Source organism: Thalassophryne amazonica, chromosome 3, assembly GCF_902500255.1.
Source record: "Thalassophryne amazonica chromosome 3, fThaAma1.1, whole genome shotgun sequence".
Taxonomy (NCBI): Eukaryota; Metazoa; Chordata; class Actinopteri; order Batrachoidiformes; family Batrachoididae; genus Thalassophryne; species Thalassophryne amazonica.
This window is the reverse complement of record NC_047105.1, coordinates 70736527-70752590: the sequence shown is the minus strand read 5'-3', so window position 1 is coordinate 70752590 and position 16064 is coordinate 70736527. Positions and strand designations below refer to the sequence as shown.

Sequence of the window (16064 nt, the reverse complement as noted above, 5' to 3'; positions counted from 1 at the left end):
AAAAAACGACGAGAGGGTGGGCCACTCCTCACTCAAAGACTGCCCACAGGCAAATGACGTAACCGACAGGCGTGAAAAAACTCTTGCATGCCCACGAGGGTTCAAGCATGTCTGATGTAATCACACGTGATTCAAATCCATATGGGTTTTGAAAAAAATAATAAGGTCGGATACTTTTCTAATAGACCTCGTATATATATATATATATACAGTAGTGTTCAGAATCCCACCCCTGCCACATTTCTCCATGTAATGTGGAGTTACGTCAGGAAGGGCATCCGGCGTAAAACCTGTGCCAATTCAACATGCAGATCCACCTTGGATTTGCTGTGGCGACCCCGAGTGCAAACAAGGGAGCAGCCGAAGGGACTTACAGTGTTCAGAATAATAGTAGTGCTATGTGACTAAAAAGATGAATTCAGGTTTTGAGTATATTTCTTATTGTTACATGGGAAACAAGTTACCAGTAGATTCAGTAGATTCTCACAAATCCAACAAGACCAAGCATTCATGATATGCACACTCTTAAGGCTATGAAATTGGTCTATTAGTAAAAAAAAAAGTAGAAAAGGGGGTGTTCACAATAATAGTAGTTTGGCATTCAGTCAGTGAGTTCGTCAGTTTTGTGGAACAAACAGGTGTGAATCAGGTGTCCCCTATTTAAGGATGAAGCCAGCACCTGTTGAACATGCTTTTCTCTTTGAAAGCCTGAGGAAAATGGGACGTTCAAGACATTGTTCAAATGAACAGCGTAGTTTGATTACAAAGTTGATTGGAGAGGGGGAAACTTATATGCAGGTGCAAAACATTATAGGCTGTTCATCTACAATGATCTCCAGTGCTTTAAAATGGACAAAAAAAACCAGAGACGCGTGGAAGAAAATGGAAAACAACCATCAAAATGGATAGAAGAATAACCAGAATGGCAAAGGCTCACCCACTCATCAGCTCCAGGATGATCAAAGACAGTCTGGAGTTACCTGTAAGTGCTGTGACAGTTAGAAGACGCCTGTGTGAAGCTAATTTATGTGCAAGAATCCCCCGCAAAGTCCCTCTGTTAAATAAAAGACGTGCAGAAGAGGTTACAATTTGCCAAAGAACACATCAACTGGCCTAAAGAGAAATGGAGGACTATTTTGTGGACTGATGAGAGTAAAATTGTTCCTTTTGGGTCCAAGGGCCATAGACAGTTTGTGAGATGACCCCCAAATTCTGAATTCAAGCCACAGTTCACAGTGAAGACAGTGAAGAATGGTGGTGCAAGCATCATGATATGGCATGTTTCTCCTACTATGGTGTTGGGCCTATATATCACATACCAGGTATCATGGATCAGTTTGGATATGTCAAAATACTTGAAGAGGTCATGTTGCCTTATGCTGAAGAGGACATGCCCTTGAAATGGGTGTTTCAACAAGACAATGACCCCAAGCACACTAGTAAAAGAGCAAAATCTTGGTTCAAAACCAACAAAATTAATGTTTTGGAGTGGCCTGCCCAATCCCCGGACCTAAATCCAATTGAGAACTTGTGGGGTGACATCAAAAAAGCTGTTTCTGAAGCAAAACCAAGAAATGTGAATGAATTGTGGAATGCTGTTAAAGAATCTTGGAGTGGAATAACAGCTGAAAGGTGCCACAAGTTGGATGACTCCATGCCTCGCAGATGTGAAGAAATCATGAAAAACTGTGGTTATACAACTAAATACTAGTTTAGTGATTCACAGGATTGCCAAAAAAGCAGTTTGAACATAATAGGTTTGAGTTTGTAGCATCAACAGCAGATGCTACTATTATTTTGAACACCCCCTTTTCTACTTTTTTTTTACTAATAGCCCAATTTCATAGCCTTAAGAGTGTGCATATCATGAATGCTTGGTCTTGTTGGATTTGTGAGAATCTACTGAATCTACTGGTAACTTGTTTCCCATGTAACAATAAGAAATATACTCAAAACCTGGATTAATCTTTTTAGTCACATAGCACTACTATTATTCTGAACACTACTGTATATACACACACACACACTCATCTGCCAGTTTATTGGGTACAACTGTTCAATTGCTTCTTACCACAAATGGCTAACCAGCCAATTATATGGCAAGAACTCATTTAGCACTCCATTTTGTCATCTAGATGCGGTGAAGACAACATGCTGAAGTTCAAACTGAGCATCAGAATGGGGAAGAAAGGGGATTAAAAGTTGCGCAGCCTACCGAAGTCCAAGCATTATAACGTAGGTTCATTTTTGTAACAAGTTGCAAAATTACAGCTCATTTTAATTAAGAGGACATATTTACTCGGGGGGGAATTCCACAGTGAATATTGTCTTTTCCTTGATCATCATCATGCAGACTAACTACAGGAGGAAGCACGTGTGCGCATATGTGACATTTTGAGATTACCTGTGACCCATAATGCATTAACATCCATAAAATTTCTTGTAAATCACTTCCAAATCTACCAAATGTTGGTCATAGCATCTGATCCCTTGAGTTTCTCCCCCTCAGGGGTTGAAATTCTAAATTATTTCCAGACAGCATGAATTTTGATCATACTGGCAATATCATATTATGGACCCATTATGTAAATGCTAAGGAATATAATTATAGTGGTGCCAAAGAAAATTATTTTTAGGACCTAAATCTTAAAAAAAAAACAGTGACACTATACCTTTAAGTGACTTTGAACGTGGCGTGGTTGTTGGTGCCAAACAGGCTGATCTGAGTATATCAGAAACTGCTGATCTACTAGGATTTTCATGCACAACCATCTCTATGGTTTACAGAGAATGGTGTAATAAAGAGAAGATCCAGTGAGTGGCAGTGTGGACGAAAATGCCTTGTTGGTGTCAGAGGAGAATGTGCAGACTGGTTGAATGGGTGACTGTGTGATGCTTGCATGTCAATATGGACCAACATCTCTGAGGACACTTTATTGAACACTTTGTTGAATCTATGCCACGAAGGCTGTTCTGAAGGCAAAAGGGGGTCCAACGATGTAGCGATGTTTGCCTAATAAAATGAAGAGTGTGTTTGTATATAACACTTGCCTAAAAGTACAGTGATGCAGTGTTGCATATTGTAACTCCAGCAGTATGCAAAGGATGCAACCATGTGTGCACAATTCCTTTTATTCGTGTTCACCAACTGTCCACTAAGCGTGCATATGTGTGCACAAATGTTTGTGTGCGTGTCTGTGGTTGACACGCTGCACGTCGTGATGGCCGTAAACCGAGGCACCTGTTTGGCTTGTGTGCTGCAGCGTGCATCTGCTCCACTGCAGCTTTACAGCACTTTCCACAGTAACATGAGCGAGTGGGAGCTGAAAGCACAGTGGACATTCTTTAATAATGAAGCACTGCTCTGCTTACGGGACTCTTCTTGGCTTACTCTGGCTGGCACAAGCTGCACTTCAAAAGCAGGGGGGTAAAAACAGTCTTCATCGAGTGTCCTACAGGTCCAAGCCTACCAACAGTATCAACAAACTGCATGTGTGAGAGGTGTGAGTGTCGATGTGACAGGCACACAAGAGGGACCGATGGGCAGGCTGCACTCACGCTTTGTAATTATTGCAATTCATTTCAGGCGACAGAGGACAGATTAGCTTGGCAGCATTGAGCTCAGCTCTGCTGCAAGGCTGACGTCACGTCATGCTGCATTAGCTATTGTCACCACTGCAGTACCACACTGGACACCTCTCTCTCTGTCTCTCTTTCCCCCGTCTCACCCTCTATCTTTCTGGTCCCCTGTTCAGGGCCACAGCGTGTCCCGTCTTAGGCATCGCTCCGGGCAGATTAGTTTGCTCAGGTTTTCCTCATCAGGTGTCTGTGTTCTCCCTCTGTCCTCCTCCTCTTCCTGGCTCCTACAGTAGATTTTGGCTTCTAGACCCACTCTTTCTGCTTTCTGTGCCTTTGTTGCTTTATAGATAAAACATCAAAGTGCATCCGGCTTAGGGAGAAAAAGGCTTTCAGGAACAGTCTCGCTCTCGTTTTCTCTCTCTTAAATCCCATCTCTGCTTCTATATCTTAATCCTCCTTTTCCCAGAACCTCTTTCTCTCAGTCCATTTCACCTGTTCCTTTGAGCATCATTTACATTTTATCTTCATTCATTTCAACTTTTCCCCACTGATTTGATGCCGAAACTCTTGTCTGTGTCGCTCTATCAAGTCACTTCTTTAAGATCTGGAGTGAAGGTCGTGGGGAAAGTGAACATGTCAAAGCTCAGCAGCAACACAGAAGGAGAGGAAACACACACAAAGACTCAAAGAAGGATGACTGATTATTTCATGCTTGCTGCTGCTGTTCCTTCAGAGACTTGTCAGGCTTCATCTTCATGTCTAATCGTGGGGCTTTGGGAAGCAGCGGTCAACAGCGTAAGGTTACACAGGCAGAACTATATCTGCCTTTCTGTCATCACCAATCAGAATGAGAAACTGTCAGTGGTAGTTAAGGCCTGCAGCTTATAAAAGCCCCACTGTGCCTCCAAGGTCCCGTCCAACATGTGCTGTAGCTTCACGGTTATTTACATGGTATTTCAACAAAGTTAAAATTACACAATTATAGTGCTGTGTATAACACTTAAGGAACTTAACATGTCTAAATGTTTGAAGAGAAATATATCCGCATAAACAAAGTTTGGGGGTATATAGGAATCATCCTGTATGTCTATATATTCCATAAATATTAATAACAAGAGCAATCTGAGATTTCTGATGTCTGCCAATCCAGTGTCACCGACCGAATGGTCCTAAAAATCGGTCCCCCGATGCCGCGGTTCACAGATTAACACCTTGTTTCTGCTTCAAACAGCACTCCAGTCATCATCTATCTCAGTAACAGATATCTGAAGCTTTGGTATAACAATCATTGCCACATAAATTCAACATTATTTCATCATAAGAGGTGGCGGAAGTAATCAGAGCGCCGGGGCTAAACGAGCTGCTAGCTGATGCATTCACTGCGCGTCAGTCATTTCAAAGTGTCACAGAAATTCATTGAGTTTCTGCTTAAAACAGCCACATTTCTGCTTAAAGCAGAGTTTAGAATGATTTAAGAGGTTTTACCTTTATCATCTGGTGACTAATAATCCCATTAATCCTTTTGATTGCTTTGGGTGAAGAGACTCCATTTCAGACGTGCTGCTGTGGTCTGAAAAGACGCATGCACAGAAGCAAAAGGCGAACCGATTATTAGGAGCGGACCGTTCAGTCTGACACCGGGTCACCTCCAAAATTCAGTGGAGTCTTCCATGCCCTAATATCAATCTGTGGTGCAAATTTGGTGAGGATCTGTGAAGTGGTTTTGACGTAATCCTTCAAAACTTATATAAAGTGAAATCTTGATCCAGAATACAAATCTGGATCACCTAGAAAATTTTATGGATTTTTTCTTGGCCCAATATGTATCTGTGGTAAAAATTCCGTCAAAATCTGTGCAGTAGTTTTGACATAATCCTGCTAAAAGGCAGCAAATGATTTTATTATGTCCTTGGCAGACGTAATAATAATTAATAATAATAATTATTATTATTATTATTATTATTAATTATTATTATTGTATGTATGGTCACTTTTAAAAAATACAACTTTCATTTATAAGATCACTGAGGTGTATTTAGTCAGGATTTGGCAATATTGTTAGGGCTGAGTGATCACTGACAACTGATTAGCTTTCACACATTTAATTTTTGTTGGAATATTATTGTTAGCACATTTCAAATAAGATTTTCTGTTGAGCAAGTAATGAACACAGACACACACACACACACACACATCTTGTATTATTAGATTATTTCAGGTTTTCAGGAGCTATGTTTGTATTATAATGGCTCACTCTGTCTTTTTGAAGTCATGTGACACTGTCTAATGGTTAAAACGTTGTATTGTATCCCTACTCTGACATGGTTTGTATTAGCATCGTGTCTGAAAATTCCAGATCTCACTAATGCAATATTTTGAACAGCCCAATAAGTGAGCACAGTGGTAAAGAAAAACTCCCTCATTGGTTTTGTTTTGTTTCTTTTGTTTACAGGGATAAACCTCAAGCAGACCACCCTTGGGGGGGGGGGGGGGGGGGTAACCATTTGCTATGGTCATTCGGACAAGGCTTAACAAAATTTCCAACAAAAGATTATCAGGATGTGCAATAACAGAAATGTTACAGTGGCAGAGACCTGGAGAAACAGACTAAATTTATATAATTGTATCCTACATGAAAACTGCAACATTATACAAAAAATGAATCTTTATGAGTTCAATAGTACGACTATTTCATGAGCCGAAAGATGGAATGTTCCATTCAATGAGGCAAAGCAGAGTTGAATGGTATGTTCCAGCTTTCACTGAATTAAATATTTGTTCCATTGAAAGAATGAAAAAACATTCATTATTTGTTTTATATAACAGCTAAAATAGATCCTTGTCATTGGATATTTTATTAATTTATAAACAAGTGAAAAAGGACTTACATTTTGGTGTTCCACTAGTGCTTAACAGTCCAACATGAATTTTAAATTGGAGTCCAAAATTGCGACAGTGTAGTCCATGATGCCGTGCACTGACTTTGTGTACTTCAAAAAAAAAAAAAAAAAAAATACTGTGCAGTTTCTCAGTCCAGTGAAAAATCACATCAAAAATTTCTCCAGCTTCCATTCTAACTTCATCCTCTTAACAGGTCTTCATGCCTCCAGGTGGCTTACTGCGTAGTGGATTTGTTTTGTGTGTGTGTGTGTGTGTGTGTGTGTGTGTGTGTGTGTGTGTGTGTGTGTGTGTGTGTGTGTGTGTGTGTGTGTGTGTGTGTGTGTGTGTGTGTGTGTGTGTGTGTTAGAAGAATTAGCACCGTCAATTAGCTTGCTTATATTGTCCTCTGTCCGCAAAACAAACTTCACCATGTTTAGCTAAACGCCACCCCAATAGTGTGTGCGTGGGCAGGGTTCGCAGCATGCAATGGTACAAAATATATGGAACCAAATTGCACACTAAAAAATGAGACATGTTTAAGTTCTTCTGTGCTACACACATAGTCCTCAGCATACTGCTGAGTAGGGATCAAAAACTTGGTGTAGAGCTGCTCAACTCGCCGTAGACAGTACGCCACAATACGCAGCTTTGCGTTTGCGCCAGGGGCTTAAATGGAACGAATAATCCTTTTCATGTGACATACAAAGCACCAATCAAATGACAAGGATCCACTCAGCCATTATATAAAAACTGTAAACTCATGTTCAGGTCTTACATGAATGTCCATACATTGTCAAGTGCATTTTAAAACTAAAGTGTGTAGGGTTCAGGAGTTTTTATTAGCAAAAATGGAATATAGCATTCACAGCCATCTGTTTAATAGTGTATAATTACACTAAACAACTAATCAATATGTTGTCATAAGCTTAGAATGAGCCTTTCATATCTACGTTGGGAGCCCCCCACCGAAGGAAAATATTGCAGAGTAATGTTACACTGTTACCTGGTTGCTAGTGCAGCCTAACAAGATCAAGAACCCTCATTTTTGTTAAAGGGAGGCTCACACATATTGCTTTTCAAAAGAGAAGGCATGAATTCCCATTGTCCAAGAAGCAAAAATATGAAGAGAAACAAAATCCTGATAGACAACAGAATGAGGTTGCAGCAATCTGCAACCTCAGATCTGTTTACACCAGATCAAATTCCTTGTGTGTGAGAACTTACTTGGCAATAAAATCAATTCTTATTCTAATTATGGTTAGGGGTATGGATAGAAATAGCAAAATAATAATAATAAAAAAAAACACATCACGAAAATATAACTCATTTTGTGACAGGAGCACGAAAAAGTGAGACTGGGCTGAAATAATACACACTGTAACTTTAAAGTTGCTGAATTCAAACTGATCCTCTGCAGTTCAAGAACAGGCCCAGGGGCACTCTCTGTTTGGACTCAGTACAGCTGTCAAAATCCCACCACTCAGTCAATCATCAACTCAGCCGTCGTTTCCGCAGTCGTAAAATGAGACAAGAACGTTCTGGAAGATAATCTTCTCTGACAATCTCATTGGGGCAGCAGCCCCCTAAACTATCAGCTCCCAGTTCACAATTTGTGAGCAATTGTAGGATTAGTGTTCGTTGGCAGAAAGTCTCATTAAAACCTATGATTCACTGTAAAAGTCTCCAATGTCTCATCTTCCTGCTAGAGCCAGGCTGAGGCCCACTACAAAGGGAACCGCCATGCTCGAAGACTGAAGGGGATCGAGACGTCAAAGACACCTCGAGTCCAAAATCGTGACAAGCAACAAAGTCCTATGACGGCTTCACCCTCCCCACCAGGTCCTTTGCCCTCCAGCCCCTCACCCAACCTTAATAAGCAGGGTGAGCATCACCTGCAACTACACAAACAAACAGGAAATAACACACAGTGCATGCTTTGTTCCCTGCAGGGAGAGAAAATTTGTCATTGAATTCAGGACAAATGTTGTGTGCAAAGTCAGAACTGAAACTAACCAAAATAACAGGTGGAGTTGCTCTGCAATGGATTGGATGATATTACATTTGCTCACTGCAACAGGACTGTGTGTGTGTGTGTGTGTGTGTGTGTGTGTGTGTGTGTGTGTGTGTGTGTGTGTGTGTGTGTGTGTGTGTGTGTGTGTGTGTGTGTGTGTGTGTGTGTGTGTGTGTGTGTGTGTAAGCAACAGTGGCCGTAGAGGCCACCAGAACTTTGCAATTTAACATCAAGGATTTATAAGCTACATGCGAACAAAAGGCCTACTTTACATGACCAATAAGGCTTCACAAGCAACTTGATCGGTCTCTCAGCCTTTATTTTATGTTACGGGCATTCTGCAGCTTAACAGACATCAATATGACTCAAAATAGGAAATTCGGTGGTCTTTACCTGAACTGATCGGAACCCAAAATTTCAGAGTTGAATGCGCAGTAGTTGTTACACTTACTTACAGGCATTTTGAATACCTATTCAATGAATGAATGACTTAACTAATCCTACGCATGCCCTTCTAATAGATAGATAAAGAGATAGATAGATGCACATGAATCATGACGAGAGCTGATTCTCAAATATGAAAGAAATTGGATCTTTTTTGACAGAGTTATGAATTTTTGAAAATTTGTTCATTAAAGGATAGAGAATTTTCCAAGAATTTTCCTGACTTTGACATTTGACCTGTGACCTTGAAAATTGAATTGTGGGCTCCAGGCTGTTCACAAACAAAGAAACAAGCAAGCAAACAAGGGCAAAAACATAACCTCTACCCAACTTCATTGCTGGAGGCAAAAAACTGACATTATAATGCTTGGATTTCAGTAAGAATTAAATTTTGTCTGTTTTGTGAAATTTGAAAGACCAGTTTGTAATGATGTGAGGGTGCCAGGCACCCGAAGCAGCTGGACCCGCAATGCAGAATCCCAGACTAGGCTTTAGTGTAAAAGAAATCATAGTCTTTAATCCAGGCTCAGGTACGGTACACAGGTGATCAATCAGCGGAGCAGAAACAGGGCTAGGCAAAAATCCAGTCATGGAGGACAAAACTTATACATGGTGCAAGATAGTGAGGAAGGACTACACAAGGTGGAGTGATGAAAAAGACAAAGACATGAGAACAGGTGCCAAGAGCTTGAGTGAATAGAAACACAAAACAGAAAGAATCAGAGTGAGAGACAAAGACACAATGATAGGTGCAGGGACATGGAGTGAACACAAACAAATGGAATGAGGACTAGAAAGAACACATAAATCAAAACCAGAGGGCAGAATACAATACTACTATGACCAGGACCTGAACAGAGCAAGAACATGAGAACTGAAACACAAACCATCAGATAAAAAGTACAGAAGAAAACTACATAGGAACAGATCAGAGAACAATAAGAAAATAAACACTAAGACAAAACTAAACTGGAACTGACTAAGAAATAAACTATAAGTAAAACAGAGACTAAGTGATTAACAAAACCCGATACTAAAGCACAACAGATGATATCAGAAAAGAGAATAACAAAATAAACAAATGACGACCTAATGATAAACATTAAAAACACAGACAGACTGAACAAACAAGAACAGAACTGAGCCATTGCCAAAGTATGAAAAGTGACAAAGAAACAAAGTGACAAAGGAAAACAGAACAGAGAATAAACACGTGACAACAATAAACAGCTAATAAATCAAAGCCAGGACAGTCGGTGAGTAAAAGAACGGAGGCAAAAAGGGACTCCAAACCCCAGATCCGGGCTGAAACCTGACACAGTTCAGGTTTGTAAGTAAGCATTGGTGTCACGCACCCACCACACATTGGGTCCACCTTGGGTCCTGGATGGTTACCATCCAGGCAGACAAACTTATGTCTGGAACTGTATACAAATATTTTACATCAGAAGTTCATTGTTGAGAGAAATAAGAATCTGATCTTCTAAAATAGTCTGAATAACTGTTTGTGATCATGTTAGGAGCAGAATCTGTGAATTCTATAATCGTGCAACAACAAAAGCTGAAGATCAGTATATTTATGTGGAAAATTTTCTGTTACATTGTGTCCAACAGGCCGCTGAAATAATAAACCAATTTCCTGCTGTTTACAGATGACATGCAATCCTGTATCATCGCTAATGAGTCACCTCTGACCCCTATCCAACTTCCAACACCCACACTGATGTCAACAGATGCTGAGTGCCCCCACTTACCTTTGCCGGCCTCTTTCTCCCCAATCTCGGCCCTCAGTGTCCCTTCTGCAGATCCAGCCGTGGCCAGCCTCCCTGACACTCCGTCTCCAGCACCAAGCCCTTCTTCAGGAGAGTCGGAGGAGGAGAAAGCCAAAAAGCTTCTCTATTGCTCCTCCTGCAAAATAGCTGTTAATTCTCTCTCACAGCTGGAGGCACATAATAAAGGTAAGGTGACCAAACCCAAACTTTGCTGATGAAATCTTGACACACTGCACTGTAGCATTATAGGTGTTTCCAAGAAAGTCTACCATTGCTCTTAAGTTGCTTTTAGAGGAACTAAAAAAAGTCTGTTACTGACACTTAGTGGCAAGAACGGCACATTACAAACATCCTTTCTTCCAGGTACCAAACATAAAACAATTCTGGAGGCACGAAGTGGATTGGGACCTATTAAAGCATATCCACGTCTGGGTCCAAAATCCAGCTCAGAGCAGGGAGGTGATCAAACATCTGACCCCAACACTCAGGAACGAACCTTCCACTGTGAGATCTGCAATGTTAGAGTCAACTCAGAGGTACAGCTTAAACAGGTGAGGAACCAACACTGTGCCATATATGAGAATACTGTGCCTGTTTTTTTTTTTCTGTAGGATATCTGAATAACCTATGAATGTGATTTAGTGATGAGTATATATGTATGTATGTAAATAAAGGGTGGGCGTTTATAAGCTTTGCTTCTGCTCACCCCCTTTTGGTCACATATGTCACTGTGGAATTGTCTTGTGTATGAGTTTTTTGTTATTGTTGAGTCTGTGTGCCAAATAAATTCATTCATTCATTCATAGTGAAAGTTTGTGGAGGGGTGGGTTTGCATCTGTGCTGGATTGAGACTGAGAGCCAGGCTTTCAGTGACTTCCTAGACTCAGCCATCAGCATGTCCATAGGTGATTGAACGTGAGTGATTCTCTTATCTCAGCAGTGACATTTGTGTCTCAGGGAGCTCAGCTTATGAGGTTGGGACATTGTGGAAGTTCTTATGTAGTCATGAGGTCTTTGGACAGGGTTGTACAGACATGCTAATACATTTTTGCAAGAGGATGAAGGTCCAAGTCTGGTGTTTCCAGTCTTGGTCTTAGTTGTGAGAGCTGGTCACTAATCAGTGAGATGACCGCTGAATGTGTTTGGTCCCTCTGGACAATCCTTGAGGACCTGGAATGACTTTGTCTCAAATGAGCTATAACATAGGGAGGCAGATGAGGAATACTACTTGTATTGTGAGTGAACATCAGTCATGGCAAGATGGCCATCTGGCACATTTCCCTGAGCATTTGTCTCACACAGGTGCCTCACTGTTCAGGACTCAGCACCTGAACCAGGAAAAGGGAATGCCCATACGTCACCTAGCTAAAGCACATGGACGGCTGCTTTTAGGAGATAGAACTATACCATTGTTCCACCCTGAGTGATTGCCAGTTGAAGGCCCCTGTCAGTATCATGGCATGATGAATGCGGCAATCCACTGCAACAAGTCATGCTCCTAAACCTGGCCTGATGGAACATGGGGCGGGGGGGTGTCTTTAAATCTCACCAACATGTATTTGAGTGAAAACCCACCAAGCCACAAAATTTCACTATTAACAGAGGTGGGACGAAGTCACCATCAAGTCACTCTCAAGTCATGAATCAGCAAAGTCCCAAGTCAAGCCTCAAGTCATAATGACCACCAATTGTTTGCAAGCTGACTTGAGCTTTGACTTGGGACTTGCAGATTGATGAGTTGACAGTGATTTCATCCCACCTCTGCTATTTACCACATTAGTCATTACTGCTTGAGTATCCTGCTGATGGACAAACAGCTATTGGGTCTTGGTAGAAGAATAAGCTCAATAAGTACTTTCGATTGTCAAAGCATTTCTTATACCCTGTCCCATTTTACCTTTCAGCATATATCCAGCCGGAGACATCGTGATGGGGTTGCAGGAAAACCAAATCCTCTTCTCAGTAGGCACAAGAAGCGGACAGACTTTGTGGTACAGATCTAGCCTTTGTCTGTCTACATATTCTCCATATTTCGTCACTGTTTAGGCCAGTGGTTCCAAAGACTGTTTTATGTTTTGTTTTGTTTCGGGTTTGTTTCTTTGTTTTCCCCATGGACACACATTTGAAGCTAATAAATCTCGTCCTGGGCAGTTACAAATTATACAGAGCCAAGAATTTACATGAGGACATCTGACAGACTCCCATTGAACTTTAAGGACAATTTTGGGTTCACCCCTCATTAACGTACAGATGAGGACAAAACTATTAGCCCCCTATGAATTGAACATTTTCTTCTAAATTTTCAGAAGTACTTTCATAACAGAGCAAGGAATTTTCAACACATTTCTAAACATCCTAGTTTTATTTTAGATTGGTTACATTACACATTATTATATTATCATTGGTATTATTATTTGCTTACATTATTTTACTTTGCACACAAACAATTATTTCACAAAAACCAAAAACTAAAAGGGGCAAATTTATTAGCTCCCTTAAGAACTGACCTTTCTGTTGAACTATAGCACAAACCACTCTTATGCAGTGATGTGCTTTAACTTCGTAATGCTCAAAGCTTGTAAAATTAAGTTAAAGCTGAGGGTTATCTTCCATTGTACACAGAGCACAAAAACTTCAGTAAGGTTTTGAGCTGTCACTTTAGAAAGCATCAAAAGAAAGCAGTTTAAGCTTGAGAAAAAGAACTGTTGATGCTCACAGAGCAGTTGAAGCAGTTATCACAGCACTTCCAAATATCAAGAATTGGAGTGAGACGTCTCATTAAGAAATTCAAAGAGCCACACAGTACATAACAAGCCTGGCAGAGGTAGGAAGCGAAAGATTTCAAAGACTCTTGAAAGAAAAACTAGTGAGAGATGGATCTAAAGACCTCAGAACAACTGCCAAGACACTAGTGAATGACTTAGCCAAGTCTGGAATTGCAGTCTCAAAGAAGACAATCACTAGAGCCCTGGACAGGAATGGACTATGGGGGTGCAGATCAAGAAAAACTCCACTTCTGTAGAACAAACACGTTCTAGCCAGACTGAAGTATGCTAAAGACAACTTGGAGAAAGATTATGCATCATGGAAGTGTCTCCTTTGGTCAGATTAGACAAAAGTACAGCCATAGGGATGCTGCTTATGTTTGGAGAAAGAAGTGAGAGGTGTGTAACCCAAAGAACACCAACCCCACAGTGAAACACAGTGGTGGGAGTATTATGCTGTGGAGATGCTTCATGCATCTGGAACTGGGAATCACCTCAAGGTGGAAGGAATCATGAAGAAACAAGGATATGTGAAGGATTTGAAAGAAAAACCTCAAGCAGTCAACAGCAAAACTGGATCTGGGCGTCACTTTGTCTTCCAACAAGACAACAACCCAAAATATGTGTCCCTTACTCCTGGTGAAGATCTACCTCCAGAAGACCAAAGTGAACATTACCGTCTGGTCTGCACAAAGCCCTGACTTGAATCACATTGAAAATCTATGAGGTAAACTGAAGACCGAAGTCCATGCCAGAAGACCATCAAATCTAGAGGAACTTGAGAGATTCACCAAAGAAGAATGTGCTGGGATTCCTCAGGAGACGTGTTGAAAACTACAACAAATGACTGCAGGCTGTTATCCAGAAAAAAAGGACACACAACTGACTATTAACATCAGAGAGGCTAATAATTTTGATCCTGGTAGTTTTTAGCTTTTGTGAAATAATTTTTGTTTCTGTGTGCAAAGTAAAATAATGTAAGCACCCAAAATAAAACTAGGATGTTTAGACCTGCTGTGTTGGAAATTCTTTGCTCTGTTAAAAAAGCATTTGGGATTTTATTTTTTATTTTATTTATTTATTTATTTTTGTTTTTTTTTAAGAAAATGGTCAATTTCAAAGGGGAGCTAACAGTTTTGTTCTAATCTGTGCCAAGTCTAGTAGAAATCAGCATAAGGTCCTGGAGGAGTAAGCCAACAACCAGACCTTGACCCCAATGATTGGCCTTTGGCAAATTTCTCCTGGCCAATTCCAGAATGTACCTTCATATGTACGTTTGTCTGGTGCAAATCGCAGTGAAAAATCAAAAGACCTTTGACCCAGTGGCTTTGACGTTTGCCCAAACTAGCCCTTTACTGGAAATTCTTGGCTTGACCATCATCCACATACATCAAGTTTGAGGGAAGTCGGTCAAAAGATTTGGGAGAAGAAGGGAACAAACAGAAAGACAGGCATTGCTCAAAATAAAGTGTGATTAAATTAAGTCTAGTTCCACCCTCAGTTATCTGAACCATCATTATCTTTTCTCACTTTAACACGTCCTTCTCACATGTTCTTACAATCTCCTCTGATTTTACTTAAAGGAATTTCCAAAATCTCTGGCGGCTGGACTCTTACCAAACCCTCTGGCTGTTGCTGCTGCCATGGCAGCTGCAGCCTCCTCCAATCAGCTGGCCTTACGCGGCCCTGGTCCCACCTCCCATGCTCACCCTCATCACCACCTCTTTCAGGGAACACCCCTCAACCTGCTGAGGCCAGCCCCGGGACCGATTCGCACCACGCGTGGGCCAATCCTCTTCACGCCGTACTGATGGAGACAGAATGAGGACACACCCACAAGCACACTGTGATGCGGCGACCTGCAATAATGTGTACTATTGGGACAAAAAGTGTATATCTGTAGATTGTGTTTCACCGTAGCCACTCTTCGTGCACACTGTAGCTGCAGACCTCTGCTGTTTTGGTGAGAATGAGCAGTGGATGAAGACATCTGCGGGAGACTGTGTGCAATTTCAACACAATCATCAGACGAAATCGACAGCGACTCCAAGAAGAACATCGATCTACAGTCTACGGCTGGCTGAATATCTCCATCCAGCGTCAAACCCTACCTCTTTCATTTGTTTCCTGTGATCGTTCCTTACATATCAGGAGTGACTATTTTATCCAAAACAAATAAACAAACGAACACCATGCTGGCTGATTGGGTTGGTGAGGATGTGCGCGTCATGTTAACATGCCAAACTGCTGCTGGGACAGTGGATCTGAGTACTGATGACTTATGGGGTTTTTTTAGACAAAGTGAAACTTGTGTACCAAATGTTTCCTGCCCAGTGTGTCTACATTCGGAAAGTTGCCCTCTATGGTCTGTATTTATCGCTGTGGGTCCAAAAGAGGAAGTCATCATAAAACACAGCAATAACTGTGTGTGTTAACACACACACAGTTACTGTTGCACCATCACATTTTTAAGGAAGGAATTAAATTTTGTTCACTTCTAACCATAAAACAGTAGATTTTACCCCAAACATAGTTTATCTGATGATACCCAGCACTCTAAAAAATGAAATGATTAGATAAATATAGCAATTTACTTTTTTTTTTTCTTAGAAT

At 40.9% G+C, this 16064-nt stretch overlaps 1 protein-coding gene across 2 annotated transcripts in view; it reads left to right on the top strand.

Annotated features, from left to right (window-relative positions):
* The window catches only part of LOC117507009 (zinc finger protein 385A-like), a 96083-nt gene extending 80748 nt beyond the window's left edge, over window positions 1–15335 (top strand). For both annotated transcript variants that reach the window (XM_034166692.1, XM_034166691.1), the window contains exons 4-8: window positions 8166–8340; window positions 10567–10872; window positions 11050–11237; window positions 12591–12677; window positions 15035–15335. In XM_034166692.1, coding sequence (XP_034022583.1) covers window positions 8166–8340; window positions 10567–10872; window positions 11050–11237; window positions 12591–12677; window positions 15035–15262 — 984 coding nt within the window. In that variant the 3' untranslated portion in view covers window positions 15263–15335. The remainder of the gene's footprint in view (window positions 1–8165; window positions 8341–10566; window positions 10873–11049; window positions 11238–12590; window positions 12678–15034) is intronic.
* Window positions 15336–16064: the final 729 nt, after the last annotated feature.